The 17264-nt window shown below is 43.5% G+C and overlaps 1 protein-coding gene across 1 annotated transcript in view; it reads right to left on the reverse strand.

Annotated features, from left to right (window-relative positions):
* Positions 1–1682: 1682 nt before the first annotated feature.
* The window catches only part of STAB2 (stabilin 2), a 209063-nt gene continuing 193481 nt past the window's right edge, over positions 1683–17264 (reverse strand). Inside the window, exon 69 of the mRNA XM_088467854.1 lies at positions 1683–2530. Within this exon, the coding sequence (XP_088323980.1) occupies positions 2483–2530 (48 nt within the window). The 3' untranslated portion in view covers positions 1683–2482. The remainder of the gene's footprint in view (positions 2531–17264) is intronic.

Consider the following 17264-nt stretch of genomic DNA (forward strand, 5'->3'; position numbering starts at 1 on the left):
AAAGGTCCACTCGCTTTCTTTTCTTAATAGAGTCTGAGTAATGTCGCCACCTCGTATGCCTAAACTGACTTTCTCCAATCCACAGACTTTAAGTTCTTTATAGGATTTTTGATGACATGAATAAAAATGCAGTGCAACCGTAGTTAATTTCTTCTTTTTTTGAAGATCTGCTGCTGCATTACGTATTGTGCCTATGTGCTCAAGAATCCGTTGCTTCAAAGACCTAGTGGTCATTCCCACATATTTCTTGTTGCAAGTGCACATGATACAATAGATGACACCCTCCGTCCTGCAATTAATGTAGTCATTGATTTTAATATTTTTACCAAATCTGTCTTGAATCGTATCAGTTTTGGTAATATGATTACATATCTTACAACTGCCGCAAGGGAAAGTCCCTTGTGCAAGTGTTCTAGTAGATGTAGACTTCAGGTAGTGACTATGCACGAGTTGATCTTTGAGATTTTTGGATCGTCTCCACCCCATAGAAACTTGTTTACCCAAAGCTACTGCTAAGTCAGAGTCGGCCATTAGAATAGGCCAATGTTTCTGTACCGCATATTGGAGTTCCCTCCATTCTCTACAGAAATTAGCAATGAACCTTATCTTGCCACCTTCCTCTCTATTCTTTTTCTTCCTGAAGATAAGATCATTTTGTTGTGTTTGTTGTACTCCTCGCCGTGCTTTTTTTATGGCTATATTACTATAGCCTCTCTCACGTAATCTTTGTGAGAGGTCTAGGCTCTGTTGTTCAAAATGATCATTGTCAGAACAATTTCTGCGTAATCGCAGGAACTCACCCTTAGGTATATTGGCTACCGTAGGTGGAAAATGGGAACTCGTCTGATGTAATAGACTGTTTGTAGCAGTAGTTTTCCTGTATAAGTCGGTTGCAATCATCCCATCATCCTGAATGTATAGCAGTAGATCATTCATTCACAAGTCTGGTTATAGGTTTATTGAGATATACACAACCTTCAATAGATACAGTAGCAGTACTTTTGGTTCAGTGCGGTTCCTTTCTTCTTCATTGTATACTATATATTTATTATATACATATTGATATAATTATTTCCTGAGAATAGTTTTCATCCTGTAGTTTGAAATTTTTTGTAGAGAGAAAGAGAGAGAGGCTGATGGGCAGGTCCAGCGTGAAACCCCGGCCGAGCTGCTCCGTCGGCCGGACAAAATGACAGGACATTGTTACGCCCGCAAAAAGTCCCATTGAGCGCTCAACTGGTTCATTTTTGGGTTATTCTGACATTCCAATGCCTTTCCCATCATAATTGGCCACAGTGAATCTATTCTAGAAAGAAAAAAGTTCTTAAAATGTCTCTAATATAGTACAAAATACTTCAATCAAATGTTATGGGCTGTCATTTGTTATGTTTGCTGGGACATCATTCTGCATTAAAGCAGCACTTCCCCCTACATAAGAGATATTAGTAACTGATCCTCCCAAGTTAGCAATTTATAATGCAGCAAGGCCAGTGTTTCATGTGTTACTGTGCGCTAGCAGTATAATGTTGTTTTGGTAAAACCACAATATATGTAATGCAAATTGATGCTAATAATTATAATAATACATGTGCACCATTCTATAGCATGTTTTATTTGGCTTTGTAACATGTTGGTGTACAAGCATTGCATTTTTGGTGGGGACAAAAAAAAGGAAAACGTGCACCTGTTAGCTTCTGTTTATTTGATCATTTGTGTTACAAATACAGTCAGCGAGCATTGTTTTTTGGTTTTGTTTTGTTTTTTAATTGTATGAGGTGTAATTCTGAACACGAAACACATAATACATTATAAAAAAATCAGACCTATAAATCTGTTATTGCAAAAGTAAAAAAATAGAGAACTACATCTCTGAATCAGGCTCTTGGTTCCTTTATGTATTCCTCTATTTAACATTTACAGGATTGTCTGTAATACATTTTGTTTATTGTAAGGGTGGGTACACACTTGCACAATATTGCATGTGGGGCTGTGTGGTTTAATGAAGGACAGAACAAGTGATCAGTTGTTCATTGTTTATTAAATCTTCCTAGTGTGTATCAGCAATCTTGTATGGTCTGGGGCAATCGCACCGACCATCTGCAAGATTGCCAGTCGTTCAAGTGTGTACCCGGCCCAAAAGTAAACTTACAAGTCTTCAGAATGTCCTTAGCTTCTGTGAGCATACATACTAAATGATTAAAGTATTTATTTACAATTTCACAGTGAAGGAGCCAAATAATGTGGGGAACTGCCCCAGAGCCAGGCTCCATTACACCCTGGGACAAGAAACTGTACACTGGAACTAGAAAGCATTACAAAAATAACTATTTACTAAATGTGTAATCAAACAAGTGATTGGCGTGTGAGAAGGCTGATACCAGCTGATGTATACTCGAGTTATCTCTTCCATTCCAAGTGATGTGTTGCTGATATATACATAGCTTATTACAGATAATACTGGATTTATCTATTCCATTCACAGTCATTTGTTTCGGCCACCAATGGTTACCAGCTGCTGTTCATCTGAGTCCTTAAACAGGTGAAAAGGTAAATTGTTGTTAGACTTTACAAGTACAGATATTATCTGTGTAAATTTTATAAAAATGTAATTTGCAATACATCTAATAATTGAAATCCATATTAAAGTAATAATACATAGAGACCATTGTGAAAATAGTTACATGTGATCCAGTAATAACGATAGATTGAAGTTTTTAAATATACATCACACTATATTGTTATGTATGTCAGTACTGTCAAACTATTTGACTAGTGACATGGAAAACTGATTGCATTTACAGAACTGGAAGTGTACTTGATCTATATCCACTTATTGTGCTGGTAGAAACCCAAGCAGTGAAGCTCAATACCACTGCAGTATTCCATGGTGGTTTCTACTGCACATATTGTATTTATGTAAATATTTATTTAGCTAAAGATCCATATTGTCATCTACAAAGCTCTTAGTCCTCATCATCCTCTCCACAAATAACTGGTGCCTTGACTCCACGATAAGCATCTCCCATTTTCACATTAAATAGTTTTCCCATAAATGATTCTTACCTATGGAATAGAGGGCCTAATTCAGACCCGCTCACGAGCGGGTCGATGTTGGCAAGTGCGCATGCGCACGACGGAGGCGGCTCCGTTGTGCGCATGCGCGAGACCCGAATAACGACGGCCAAGCCGTCGTTATGGGTCTCGCACCAAAGGGGGCGTGCTGTCGATGGTGATTGACAGCACGCCCCCTTTGGTGGGCGTGCCGGGGGCGTTGCTGCCCAGATGGAGGCGTTCCCATGGAAACCCCTACCGTCTGGGGCCGGCCCCACTGACATGACAAGTGATGTCAGTGGGAGTGCTTTTGTCTCTGATAGAGCCAAAAGCACTCCAGGGCTTGCAGCAACGAGACCCTACCGCAAGGGTCTCGTCGCAAGCCTGATGATTCGCGACCATCATTTTGGCTGCTCGCTATAGCTGTGGGTGGTCACACCAGCCACACCACTGTTTGAGGAGCCTTAGGGGTCTTGTCCCAAATCCCAATCCTAGTGCCGTGATAGTTAATACTGGCCTTGGATTTGACAGAGAAACCAACCTCAAGTGGATTTGGTCCAATATTTGGCTAGCAGACAAACAAGGCCAATTCATGCAGTTCTTACATGAGGTACCCAATCGTCCTTCAGTGGCATCCAGTCTCCACCTGCCAACCACAGCGAAATACGATGGAATACCTAAAGCCATCTCCCTTTATGGGAAAGCTCTGGAATGGGCATCTCCCTATAGGTGAGATCTCACCCCATCCTGTAAAACTATGCTGACTTCTTAGCTGCATCTTCTATGATTCTGGGCGGTCAAGTTTTGTACTCTCTTGTCTGAGCTCCAATGGAACGATGAGGCACTGGTTGCAGTCATCTGGTAAGGCTTATTAGACGAGATCAAATATAAACTGGCTGCTCGTGAGCTTCCCAGTAAACCAGGATGAGCTAATCTCCTTGTGTAACCAGGTAGATCTGCATTTCAGAGAGAGGTCTCAAGAAAGGAGTGGAGTAAAACGCCCTAAGGTTTGGCTGGCTCCAAGAACACGTACAAATGGGGCAATCTTGCTTTATGTCTAAGGAATGGGAGTGATGATTTCGGGGCAAAATTGTTCCTCTACAGTGTCAGTTCTAACCATCTGTTGAGTCAGGTCCTAGGTAATGCATGCTCCTAGTTGATTTAATACCAGGAAAAAACACCCCCAGGGGAACAGTTTCCCCTCTCTTCTTTCCCAAATCCCAATCCATATCAGAATACATTAACGAGAACCTAGAGAAAGGGTTAATTCTCCCCTCTTCAGCAGGAGCCGGGTTCTGCTTCGTTATTAAGAAAGATGGGTATCTCCATCTTGTATAGATTCCTGTAAACTCAATCACTTCACAGTCAATAATTGGTACCCTCCCCCACTAATTCCAGAATTGTTTGACTGGGAAGGGGTCAAACATTTGTTCCAAGCTTGACGGCCATGGGGATTATAATCTTGTCTAGATCCATCAAGTAGATGAGCAGAAGACTGCTTTCAACACTCAGGACAGGCACTACAGGTACTTTGTGTCTTTGCAATGCCCCTATGATTTTTCAGATCTTTGTCAACAAGATCTTCTGGTACCTCCTATTGAACACTGTGGTGTTGTATCTTAATAACCTCATGTTTTCCAAAGACCTCAACTCCCACCGCAAGCATGTAAGGCGTGCACTCTTCAAAAAAAAAAAAAAATCTATTTAGTAAGCTGAGAAATGCCTCTTTGAAGTCAGTACTATACTTTTCTTAGGGTACATTCAATTCTGGTACAGGGCTCCAGATGGACACCGAAAATTCCAGTCCATCATTGATTGGTCCCAACACTGGATGATGGCTGCTTCAACTCTATTGCGTATTGCAGTGGTTGGCCTCTACTGACTAAGCTTCCTCAGCTGAGGTCCAGGACTGTGGAAGCCCAGGCTCTCCCCTTGGAAGCAATCCACAACTTTGCCCAGACCCCTTTCACAAGCACTGGGACTTTCCTTATCAATCCTTGTGATTTAAGGTCTAGCACTGCTGCACACTATGCTGATGATGAAGGGGGACATCCAAAAGGATCACTTCATGTGAACCGGGGGGTAGCAGTCTGAGTCTATTGGTATTCTTTGGCTTTTAACCGTTGCATTTGTATATAAAATAATAATAATGAAGTTAGGCTGTTACAGCAGTCTAATAAGCCCCTTCCTGTGGGCACTGTAAAAAACAAACTGAGTATCCACCAGGATGGGATATGGAAGAAATAGTTAACACTTTCAACGTCCTGGAGGAGACTATGGCCCTGATTCAGAGGCGATCGCAAGTGCTGTGCGCTCACAAGCGGCCCAATGTTTAGGCACTGCACATGCGCCGCGTGCGTGAGCCCCGTCGAGCAACTGAAGTTCAGTCGCTATGGGGCTCGCAACAAGACGGGGCGGCTGTCGATGGTGAGTGACAGCTCGCCCCCTTTTGTGGACGGGTAGGGGGGGTGACTGGACAAACGCAGGTGTTCGTCTTACTGACATCACTACTGATGTCAGTAGTGGACTTGCTGCTCTAATAGAGCAGGAAGTCCACTCGGCCCTGTGGCAGCCTCGACCCTACCGTAGGGTCTCGTCACAAGGTCGATGGCCGCAATTATCGCGATGGTCTCCTGGCCGCTCGCACAAGCTGTGGGTGGGCTCCCACAGCTTTACGAGTGGCCGGAGATTAAAAAAAAGAAAATGCCCACAATCCCAGCGGGCGGGCAGCGAGCGGCTCTGAATCAGGGCCCATGGCCCAAGTATGGCCTACGGTTGCAGTTGGTGTGGTCTTTTAAAAAATTGCTGTTTTAAATCGAGTGGCTAAATCAACAAAATCTTGCTGCTACCCAGAACTTGCAGGCCATTACATTTGGGACTATATGTCGACAGGATCCATTTGAACTCAGTAGGATGATGGAGAAAAGCTTTATTATACAAGTAACAGACTATAACAAGTAAGTATATTGCACAGAGGGTTTGTGAAAAGGTAAGATAGTTGGCTTATTTATGATTATTAACATATTTATATAGTGTCCGCATACTCTACTGAGCTTTATAATTTGGATCACCGCACACAGCTAAGTGCTTGGCATGATAACCTCAACAACAGTGTTATATTAAGGCAGAGGTTCTCGAACATGGTCCTCAAGGCACCCCAACAGTTCAGGTTTTGGAGATATCCACGGTTGAGCACAGATGGTTAAATCAAATTGACTGAGGTACTAATTAAGTCAGCTGTGGTCAAGCATGGATATCCTTAAAACCTGTACTGAGGGCCGAGTTTGGTAACATCTGTATTAAGGGGAAGGAAAGGTGTGAATAATGGGGAAAGTAGACTTTTAACCCAGACAAGTCTGCATAAAGAGGAGTTCATGGTGATTCAGGCCACAGATGGGATCACCAAGGCAGTTGTGGTCTAGAGCAGAGGTTCCCAAACTCCACCATTTCAGTCCAGGTTATAAGGAAATCCATACATGAGCCCAGATGGTTAAATCAAGTCAAGTCACCTGTGCTCAAACATGGATATCCTTAAAATCTGTACTGTAATGGCGGAGTTTGAGAACCTCTGGTCTAGAGAAAAGGAGGGCAGAAGTTATTGACCCAAGTCCGAACTGCCCAAATTTTGTAATAGGAGGTGAAGGAAGGGGTTGGGTACGGGATACCGGTGGTAGAATCCATACACCGACATCCCAACAGGGTTTATGTACAGACACCTGTCGGTCAGTATCATAACCCTTGCCCCCGCTGCCTAAACCTAACCTCCCCCTTAATACCTAAACCTAACCTCACCCCGCACACCCTAAACCTAACTCCAGTACTTACCTTCTGGATGCCGACCCCGGCATCCTGACTGTCGGTATATTGACTGCATCCCGGAGGAAGTTATAGTTAATGGTTCCTTATATACCAAAGACTGCTGTGAGGTATCCCCTGTTAGTACAGTATCAGTGCATGATACAGGAAGGAACATTGTGACCTAACTGGTAAGCATTCTCTTGCATGAGGCACTGTAAACATTCAGAAATTTAATAGGATACACTTTAAATAGAAGTTCTTTCTCCAGCCATCAATGGCGTCATTGAATTACAATCTCTGCACAGCAAGCTGTTTGACAAGTAACCTACAACATTGCCAGCAAAAGATTTTACTCATGAAAGTCTATTCAGCCTGAAGGCAGCCTTATTTTAGTGTAAATTATTAAACTGTACAAGAAGGTTTTAACAATAATGTTATTTTAAACAAAAGCCTTCAGTATTATAATGTGATTTTGATCGTAACATTATCTGAATATGTCTATAGAATCTAATATAATGGATTTTAATGCTATTACTTGTAGCCTAACAATCTGCAAAAGTATTATTGCTATCGCAAACAAATTATTCATGGAAGACCAACTACTCCTCTGTGGCACTATACAAATGGGAACACACACATTGATCAAACAAGATTGGTAAGTACTAATACACAAAGGGGCCCATTTATCAAAGTATATTTGACGTATAATACCTGAAAACACCCGGTTTACCATAAATAATAAGTATCCCCTGGATGTACAGCCATGGCCAAAAGTTTTGAGAATGACACAAGTATTGGTTTTCACAAAGTTTGCTGCTTCAGTTTTTAAGATGGCAATTTGCATATACTCTAGAATGTTATGAAGAGTGATCAGATGAATTGCAATTAATTGCAACGTCCCTCTTTGCCATGACAATGAACTTAGGGCCTGATTCAGAGCCGGACGCTATTTGCGCTCGCTCGTTCAGAAAAAGGGGCCGGCTATTTAAATTGAGCGCTCGCTCTTTGCGGTCTGTTGACGCCTCTATGTCCGAGCGAGCGAACGAAACATGCGCTCGCTATTTTGTAAAGACGCCCCCTGGCCGCTCGCATCCTACATCATCTCCGCTATTTATTAGATTAACCGAGTACATCGAAAGGCATCTGAACTGCTCGCAGTGCTTGTGGTAGGATTTTCCTACCGCAATCATGCGAACAGTTCAGGCTTGTAAACAACCAAGTGACGTGGTCGATGACGCTGCTTTGTTAATTATGCACACCCTTAAAAGGCCCGTTTTGACCGTTTGGCACGCCTGCGTTCGGATCACCACTCCCTGTTTTCAAGCACCTTCCCCTGTTACCACCCACAAACGCCTCATCCTGTCACTCAAATTAGCAGGCACTCGCTATTTTGCGAGCGCTCGATTTCCGACCGCAATGACTTGTTGGCGCATGCGCATTACGACCCATACGCATGCGCAGATGTGCGAACATTGCTCGGAGCGAACGAGCGGCCGCTTACGAGCGGCTCTGAATCAGGCCCTTAATCCCAAGAAAAACATTTCCACTGTATTTCAGCCCTGCCACAAAAGGACCAGCTGACATCATGTCAGTGATTCTCTCGTTAACACAGGTGAGAGTGTTGACTAGGACAATGCTGGAGATCACTCTGTCATGCTGATTGAGTTAGAATAAACAGACCAGAAGCTTTAAAAGGAGGGTGGAACTTGAAATCATTGTTCTTCCTCTGTTAACCATGGTTACCTTCAAGGAAACAGGCAAGGATATTGCTGCTAGTAAGATTGCACCTAAATCAACCATTTATCGGAGAGAGGTTCATTAGTTGTGAAGAAGGCTTTAGGGCACCCAGTTGCGGGATCGGGGCACCACCAGTGCAGAACTTGCTCAGGAATGGCAGCAGGCAGGTGTTGAGTGCATCTTCACACACAGTGAGGTGAAGACTTTTGGAGGATGGCCTGGTGTTAAGAAGGGCAGCACTGAAGCCACTTCTCTCCAGGAAAAACATCAGGGACAGTGATATTCTGCAAAAGGTACAGGGATTGGACTGCTGAGAACTGTGGTAAAGTTATTTTCTCTGATGAATCCCTTTTCAGATTGTTTGGGGCATCTGCAAAAACGCTTGTCCGGAGAAGGAAAGGTGAGCACTACCATCAGTCTTGTGTCATGCCAACAGCAAAGACCATTTATGTGTGGGGTTGCTTCTTAGCCAAGGGAGTGGGATCACTCACAATTTTGCCTAAGAACACAGCCATGAATAAAGAATGGTACCAAAATATCCTCCAAGAGCAACTTCTCCCAACCATCCAAGAACAGTTTGGTGATGAACAATGCCTTTTCCAGCATGACTGAGCACCTTGTCATAAGGCAAAAGGTGATAACTAGTGGCTCGGGGAACAAAACATCAAAATTTTGGGTCCATGGCCAGGAAACTCCCCTGACCTTAATCCCATTGAGAATTTGTGGTCAATCCTCAAGAGGCGGGTGAACAAACATAAAGCCACAAATTCTGACAAACCCCAAGCATTGATTAGGCAAGAATGGGCAGCCATCAGTAATGTGGCCAGAAGTTGATTGACAGCATGCCAGGGAGAATTGCAGAGGTCTTGAAAAAGAAGGGTCAACACTGCAAATATTGACTCTTTGCAGAAACTTAATGTAATTGTCAATAAAAGCCTTTGGCCCTGATTCAGACCCACTCGCAAGTGGGCGTACGTACGTTCGGCGTACGTAAAAAAATATTTAAATTCAAGCACTCGCTCGTATTTTCGTACGCAGCTAAAAATCCGCCCCAAACTCAGGCGACCCCTCCTCTAACGAGCGTGCCAAATAGCGAGCGTACATCCCCGAAATGGCTTGAAGGGAACGCACGCACAAGTACAAACCGGAAGTGGGCCTGTCAGATTCCGATTACCTGCTCGTTTATTCTGCCTACCTCCCTCAATCGTATCATGCCAATCAATGTATCAATTAGCTTAATTGTTTTGTTTTTTTCAACACAATGCCATAAACTTTAATCTTGTCCGTGTTTGTGTTTACCCGCAGAATACGTACGGCTTAAACATTCGCTTTTATTGTTCAAAAGACATGTTAGCCCTAATTAAACAATTGTTCTATTTGTTTTGATCCCCGCAAATTTTCTGAGGTTCATTTCTTTATTCTAATTTGCTTACGCATGTCACTGCATCAAGCCTATCATAACTCTCAAGAGATTTGTGGCCCTGTCGAACACATGACTCATACACTAACCAATAGAATTTGTCCTGTTAATTTCCCAAATACATTAGCCAATCAAATTTTTTTTTGGTGCTTTATTAAAAATAATTTTCTAAAAATACACCATTGCCATCATGAGATCCGCCGCATTCACCAGGCGCGAACTGCTGGTGCTCACGGAGGTGATGGACAGGCGGATCACCAGTCAGCCTCCACCCATCTCAAATAGCAGAAAGCGTTCCGCATATGCGGAGTTACGTCGCCGCCTGCGCTCCTTCGGCTCACGCCGACATATTGGCCAGCTGGAGCGCAGGTGGTCGGACCTGCATCGGCGTACGCCCCGCTTGCTGGCATGCTTTCGCATGCAGATCGAGGAAAGTAAGTTTTATGGACTGTGGTTTTCAAGTTTATCTTGTGGGCCCTAACTGCGTGTGCATGTTTTCATATCTGTCCTATTTATTCATTGTAGTCATCTGCATGTGCATGTTTTCATGTCTGTCCTATTTATTCATTGTAGTCATATCTGCATGTGCATGTTTTCATGTCTGTCCTATTTATTCATTGTAGTCATAATTGCATGTGCATGTTTTCATGTCTGTCCTATTTAGTCATTGTACTCATATCTGCATGTGCATGTTTTCATGTCTGTCCTATTTAGTCATTGTACTCATATCTGCATGTGCATGTTTTCATGTCTGTCCTATTTAGTCATTGTACTCATATCTGCATGTGCATGTTTTCATGTCTGTCCTATTTAGTCATTGTACTCATATCTGCATGTGCATGTTTTCATGTCTGTCCTATTTAGTCATTGTACTCATATCTGCATGTGCATGTTTTTTTTTTTTTTTTTGTATTTGGATTCCTGTTGAAACTAACCACAATATTTTTTACATCTTTTATGGGCACAGCAAAGACTACGGCGTCATCGGCAGACAAGACGCCGGTCCCGGCCCCTCTCTCCAACCCCCAATTCCTCAATTACACCCTCCTCCCCAGACACTGTGGCCGAGATTTCGGGTCTACTTCCCCTCCAGCCCAATTCCCCCTCTCCTCCAACCGCCCCTCCTCCAAATACCCCCTCCCAGGATTCTGCCCACACCCTGCCCCTAGGTTTGGGGAATGTAGCCACCTCCGAGGTGGTCGAGGGAGTGGCTTCTCGCTCTGGCGTTTTGCAGAACGGTATGTTTTTTGTTTTGTTTTTGGGCACCACAAACTGTTTGTATGTAATCATGTGTCGTCCCCATTTTTGTTGGCTTTCTGTCGCCTTTGGGAATTTTTGGGGGTTGTCTTTACCTGTTCCTGCTGATTTCACCATACACATATCACACCTGTGTGCATTTTTTTTGGGCCCTTGTATTTTTGGCCTACGACATTTTGGGGTTCTGGGTTGTATCCGTGTAATGTTGTTTTTTGGCACAAGCTTGTACGTTTTGTTTTGCTTGTTTTGTGTTGTTTTTGAATGTTGCTTCATTATTGATGTATTAATCCCCAAACTTTTGTCACCAACAGAGGAACAGAGGCGTCGGGCAGAAATCTGTCAGTGTGTGGCCCGTATGCGGGAGCAAGTCACCGGGCTGCTGCAGTGCCTTGACCATCTAGCGGGCCTCCTTAGGAATTCGTTTTTTTTGTTTTTTTTTACAAAATGTTTACAAAGAAATCAGTTTTAATTCACGCTCTGTCTCATGCGTTTTTAGTAAAACCAAGATTCTTTACACTGACATAAGTAGCCTCTTCAAGCAAGGATTGCCAATTAATCTCACTACAGATTGTGTGTTGTATTTTGAAGGCAAACAGGCACAAGAAACACCTACCAGTACCAATGTCATTTTCCTTTTTTGGGGTGGACAACATGATAGTTTACAACATTTTACAGGTTCCTATTTGGTGGGCAATCTGCTTAGGCCGATCTTACGAAGCAACTGCTTGTACAGGATTCCTTGGTGTGTTGGTTAGTACCCCGAAAACATATTACATTTTAGCTCCACTTGCTTCATTACTGGGTTACCCCTTAGGTAAATTTAACGTTTGTGAGTTTGGTTACACTTGCTTCTAACGTGCCAAAAAAGGAAACAAATTACACTCTCCAAATATTTATTCACAACAGAAATCAAAAAACAAAGTGGTCACTCAAAAACAAAACACACAGTGATAATCAGAAATACACCACATACCAAAAACAGAAAACAAACACACAACAAATCAAGAACTGGTTGACGAAGGTCCATGCCCACATGATTTCAAAAATATGGCGTTGCAATATGGGTGTCATAATATATTCCAGAAGTTTCCACATAAAGGTTTTTGAAGGGTAGCAGGAAGTAGTCATCGTGGGAGTACCAAAGATTATGCAAACAAACAGAAGATGGGGCAAAAATTATTATCAAAAAAGATGAACGCAAACAAACCATAACACATTGGGTATAAACACTGTTGTTTGGTCAATAATTACCTAAAATATCGGGCCACCACATCATCGCATATGGCCCCCCCACATACTGACCTCCGACCAACCTCGGGTGGGCCTTCCTCAGGTAAGGCATCCTCTGGCTGCATTGTGGGACACCACTCCTTATGGCGATGTTGTGAAATATCCCACACAGGACCACAATTTTTGAAACCATATCCGGCAAATACATGAGCTCGCCACCAGAGCGGTGGAGGCATCTGAATCAGCCTTTTAAAAGGCCGATACAGTGCTCCACCACTTGCCTGGTGGCTGTAAGTGCGGTATTAAACTCACTTTGTGGGCCTGGTGTGGGAGCCAAATAAGGAGTGAGCAGCCAGGGCATGCAAGGGTAGCCACTGTCTCCTGTGAAAAAGAATAGACAACATCAGGATCACTGTGTATCAAGCTTAACATTGTTATGTACTAAAGGTCTCCACTTACCCAGAAGCCACGCATCACCAGCTTGTAGGTTGTTTAATTTGTGCCATATCCCTGATTGCCGGATGACAAAGGAGTCATGTGCACTTCTGGGTAATTTTGCATTCAGGGACAGGATCTGGAGGGAGGCATCACATACCACCATTACATTCAGGGAGTGATAGTGTTTACGGTTGCGAAATATGGCCTCCAGCCGTGCTGGAGGCTGAAGTGGTATGTGAGTACCATCCACAACCCCTATGATGTGTGGGAAGCCAGCTATTTGGTAAAAATTGGCCTTGGCCACACTAAGGGCACCCATATCCAAAGGCATTTTAATAAAATGATGGAGGTGCTTGAAAAGTGCCTCCATCACTGCCCTCAGGATCCTGGAAAAGGCGGATTGTGAGATACCCGCCACTGTTCCCACCGTTGTTTGAAACGATCCTGAGGCACAGAAATGTAACACCGCCATAAATTGCGTAAGTGGTGGTATTGCTGTTGGACTGTCAATTTGCCGCTCAAGATCACTCTCTATTAATGAGAGAGTGTCTATGATGATTTTGGGAGGTAGACGGTAGCGTCTTAAAACCTCATCGGGCATTCCAAAAAGGGTGACACGTGTTCGAAATATCTGGGGCCTTGCACGCCTACGATGCCTACGCCTGGGACGAGATTGAGGTTGGTCGGCTTCCAGGAGCATGGCCAGAACAATCCGCCCCAGATCAACCTGAAATGGCAAAATTTGAATGTAAGGCTTTGGACCCACCCCAAAGGAAAATTAAAACAACTTAGCTTGATGATACCATCCATTGCTGCTTACATGCCGGGGTATTGTCATGATACGTCCAAACTGAAAATATTCCCAATATTAATTTTAAAAAGTTTAGTCTGTGCATTTATGTTTCTAAATTTGGTGCAAGACAAAACATAAAATCGGCGAAACACACATTTGGGCAACGAGCAAAACGACATTGCACACAGTACATCAAATTGGGGTCAAATGTCAGCCAAAAATGCTAAAGGGAAACCACAAACAACATAACAGGATGAATAAGCATTTAAAAATGCGCTAATTAGTTCGCAAATACAAGTCACTCTACAAACAGAGAAAAATGCGCTAATTAGTTCGCAAATACAAGTCACTCTACAAACAGAGAAAAATGCGCTAATTAGTTCGCAAATACAAGTTAAAAAATGGACTTACCAAGAGCAAATATATAAGATTTCCAAACAAAAGGTCTTTGGGGCCGAAAGAAAAAAAAACCTAAAATAGATGAAATTATGGTTAAAAAAATTAAGAACAATAACAAACAGAAGGAGACACCAATTGAACCAAAGTTAGACTTCACAAAACTTACCAAATCAAGAAACGAGGCCAAAAAAATATCCCAAAAAAAAGCGACCGGAAAAAAAAACCGCAACTCTAGCAAACAAAATAAACTCCAAACGCCAACTCCTTAATCCGCAAACAAGAAACTCCAACCAAGGTAACCTCCAACAATCCAAAAACGCCACCTCGACTCGAGACACACCAAGCCATAAATAGTGTTTCGTTTCCCGCAAAAATTAAGGAGGGATCATAGGAACGCACAATCAATGATGCGGCCGCAAAATAAGGACGCATGTATAAATACGTCACAAAACAACATTTAAATTCTGGTGTATTTCTTGTTTGGAGCACAGACATGGCTACAGACCAGGGAAACAATGGACAAGAGTCAGGCGGTAAGTCTTTCATGCATTTTGTCTCAATGATTAATTTGAAACATAATATTGGGCAAGTTGTGAAGTTGAGAAATCTGCATATTTACACAAATAGGTGAGGAGGATGATATGGAAGAGGCTGCTGGGCCCAGTATTCCGGCCAAAGCTGCCAAAAAGAAAAGGCAGCCACATTTCACAAGAAAGGAGATGGAGGTTTTGATTCAGAAGTGTGTGGACATCCTGCCACAGGCAGACAGGAATATGAGTACAAGCCAGAAGTGGAGAATGTGGGAAGAGGTAGCCGTTGCTGTCAATAGGGTGGGTGATTATGTCCGTCTAGCCCGGGATGTCAAACGGCGGTAAGTAAACACTTGCCCCCCCTATAAACAAACCCCATTTTAAACAAAAGGATAATGGTTCCATTTTTATCCAACAGATGGGGCGACTTCAAATATCGCCTAAAGCAAAAACTGGCGGACAGGGCTAGGCATGCAAGGGGGACAGGTGGGGGTCCCACCCCTGTGTCATTGGAGTTGACGGATTTAGAAGAGCTAGCACAGGGGTGTGTGCAGCCTGTGGAGGTGTTTGGCGTGTCCAACATGGATACGGACATGCCAGACTTTGCGGCTCCTCATGTTGTCCCAGGTAAATGTTGTGATGTCACCAACTCTGAAATGTTATTGTGCCAATATGTAGATTCTAATGTGAGTCTTTTCTCATTTTTCCAAACAGAGACACAGGCGGATGAGTCTGCTCCAGAGGGGAGCCTTGGCCGCAGAATTTCTGCTGGCTCTGCAGGGGAGGAACCAGTACATCCGGCTGAGGACCCTGCTGAAGCCAGTCCAGGTCAATCCCCCTCGCAGCCAGTGGCCCTCCTCACAGAACTCAATTTAAAATCGGATTCCCATATGGAGATTCTGCAGAGGATGGACGCCAGTCTGATACGGGTGGCTGAGGCCCTGGAGCAAAATGCTGCGGCCAACGTGACCATTGGTCAGGCCCTGGCGGAAAATACCAGGGCCAACATCCGCATCGCCAATGCCCTGGAGCAGCTCGTTCGCCAGCACGTGGTGGAGCCGACCTCCCTTCCTGCCGGAACATCAGGATCCTCCACCTCTGGCACAACATCAGCCAATCCTCCAAATGTGCCTAGCCCTGTGCCTAGTCCAGAGGCCACAACATCTGCCTCTGGACAGACCAGCCCGATGACATCCCGGACCCGGTCTGGCGCCCTCCCTCCCCCAGCCAAACGGGTGAAAAAACGGTGACAGCAATGGCGACTTTTCCCACACTCCTTCTGTGCTTGGCTCATATTCCTTTCTGGTCAAAACTTCCCTCTCCTTTCTTGTGAATTGTTTTTAATTTTGTGTTCTACATTTCATAAATCTTTTATGTTGGCCCAATTATTGTAACTTTGGGAATGAAACCTGCAAAAAATCTTTGCCACAAATCGGTTATTTATTTTAGTTTTTGTTTGAGCAATAAAAAAAAATTAAAAAACTGACATTGTATTCTTACATTATTGTCAAAATGTATTACATTTAATCCTGGGCCAAAAGGCAAAAACTGGCAAAAACCACATTTTACATGCCAAAAAAAAAAGGGCTCTTTAAGGAACATTTAAAATTAAAAATAACGATGCAAATTCAACAGGCCAAAAGAAAAAGGTAAAAACAAAAAAAAACATGATGACATTATTGTTACAATAGGCCCTAACCAACAAATTGAGCCCAAAAAAAACACCCACAAATGTACGTAAATTGATTGTGTAATCATCACATTAGCAGCTATGATTTCCACCTGCGTACGCTTTTGTGCTAACCCAAAAAACTGCTTTCAAAACACATACCAAGCCGGTTTTCAATCCAACACTAATTGCTGTTCTGACCTCCCGCGATTAATCGCTGCAACATCGTGGAGTTCCGGGATGGTAGAGAAGGCCATCGCCAATGTGGTCGACTAATCCAGACCCTAAGCTGTGCGAGCATTTTGAAGGGAAAGAGGATCATCCAGTGACGTATGAGTCGGTCCGTACACATTTTACGCTCGCATCTGCTAATGTATGTACGCCCCAAAAACGCCTCGCCACGCCTGCGTTTTTCCATCTCCACCCCCGTCAACACCCAAAAACGTCCTGTTCTGTCAATCACATTTGACATGTCACTTCCTGTACGCTATTTGACGAACGAGACAAAAAAAGCTCGCAATCTGCCGTACGCACATGTGCAGTGTTACACCGATGCATGCGCGGTTAGTCAACATCGGAACGCAACGAGCGTACTGCTGTTTGCGTACGGCTCTGAATGAGGGCCTTTGACACTGATTGTAATTGTATTTCAGGATACCATAGTAACATCTGACATAAAGGGTCTAAAAACTGAAACAGCAAACTTTGTGAAACCAATACCTGTGTCATTCTCAAAACTTTTGGCCATGGCTATATTAAGGAGGGACCACAGCAGATATCTCCGATACCTGCTGTGATCCCTCCATTACCGCTGGTAGCCACCTCCCCCATAGGTATCTATGGGGGATGCGATGCTGCCAAATTTACCAATACCTGGAATGCGATATTTCGGAGCCCATGTCCCGGATGATAGATCCTGCCATTATGATCGCATTTTGCAAT

This window comes from Taudactylus pleione, unplaced genomic scaffold (genome assembly GCF_031769625.1).
Source record: "Taudactylus pleione unplaced genomic scaffold, aTauple2 ptg000077l, whole genome shotgun sequence".
Taxonomy (NCBI): Eukaryota; Metazoa; Chordata; class Amphibia; order Anura; family Myobatrachidae; genus Taudactylus; species Taudactylus pleione.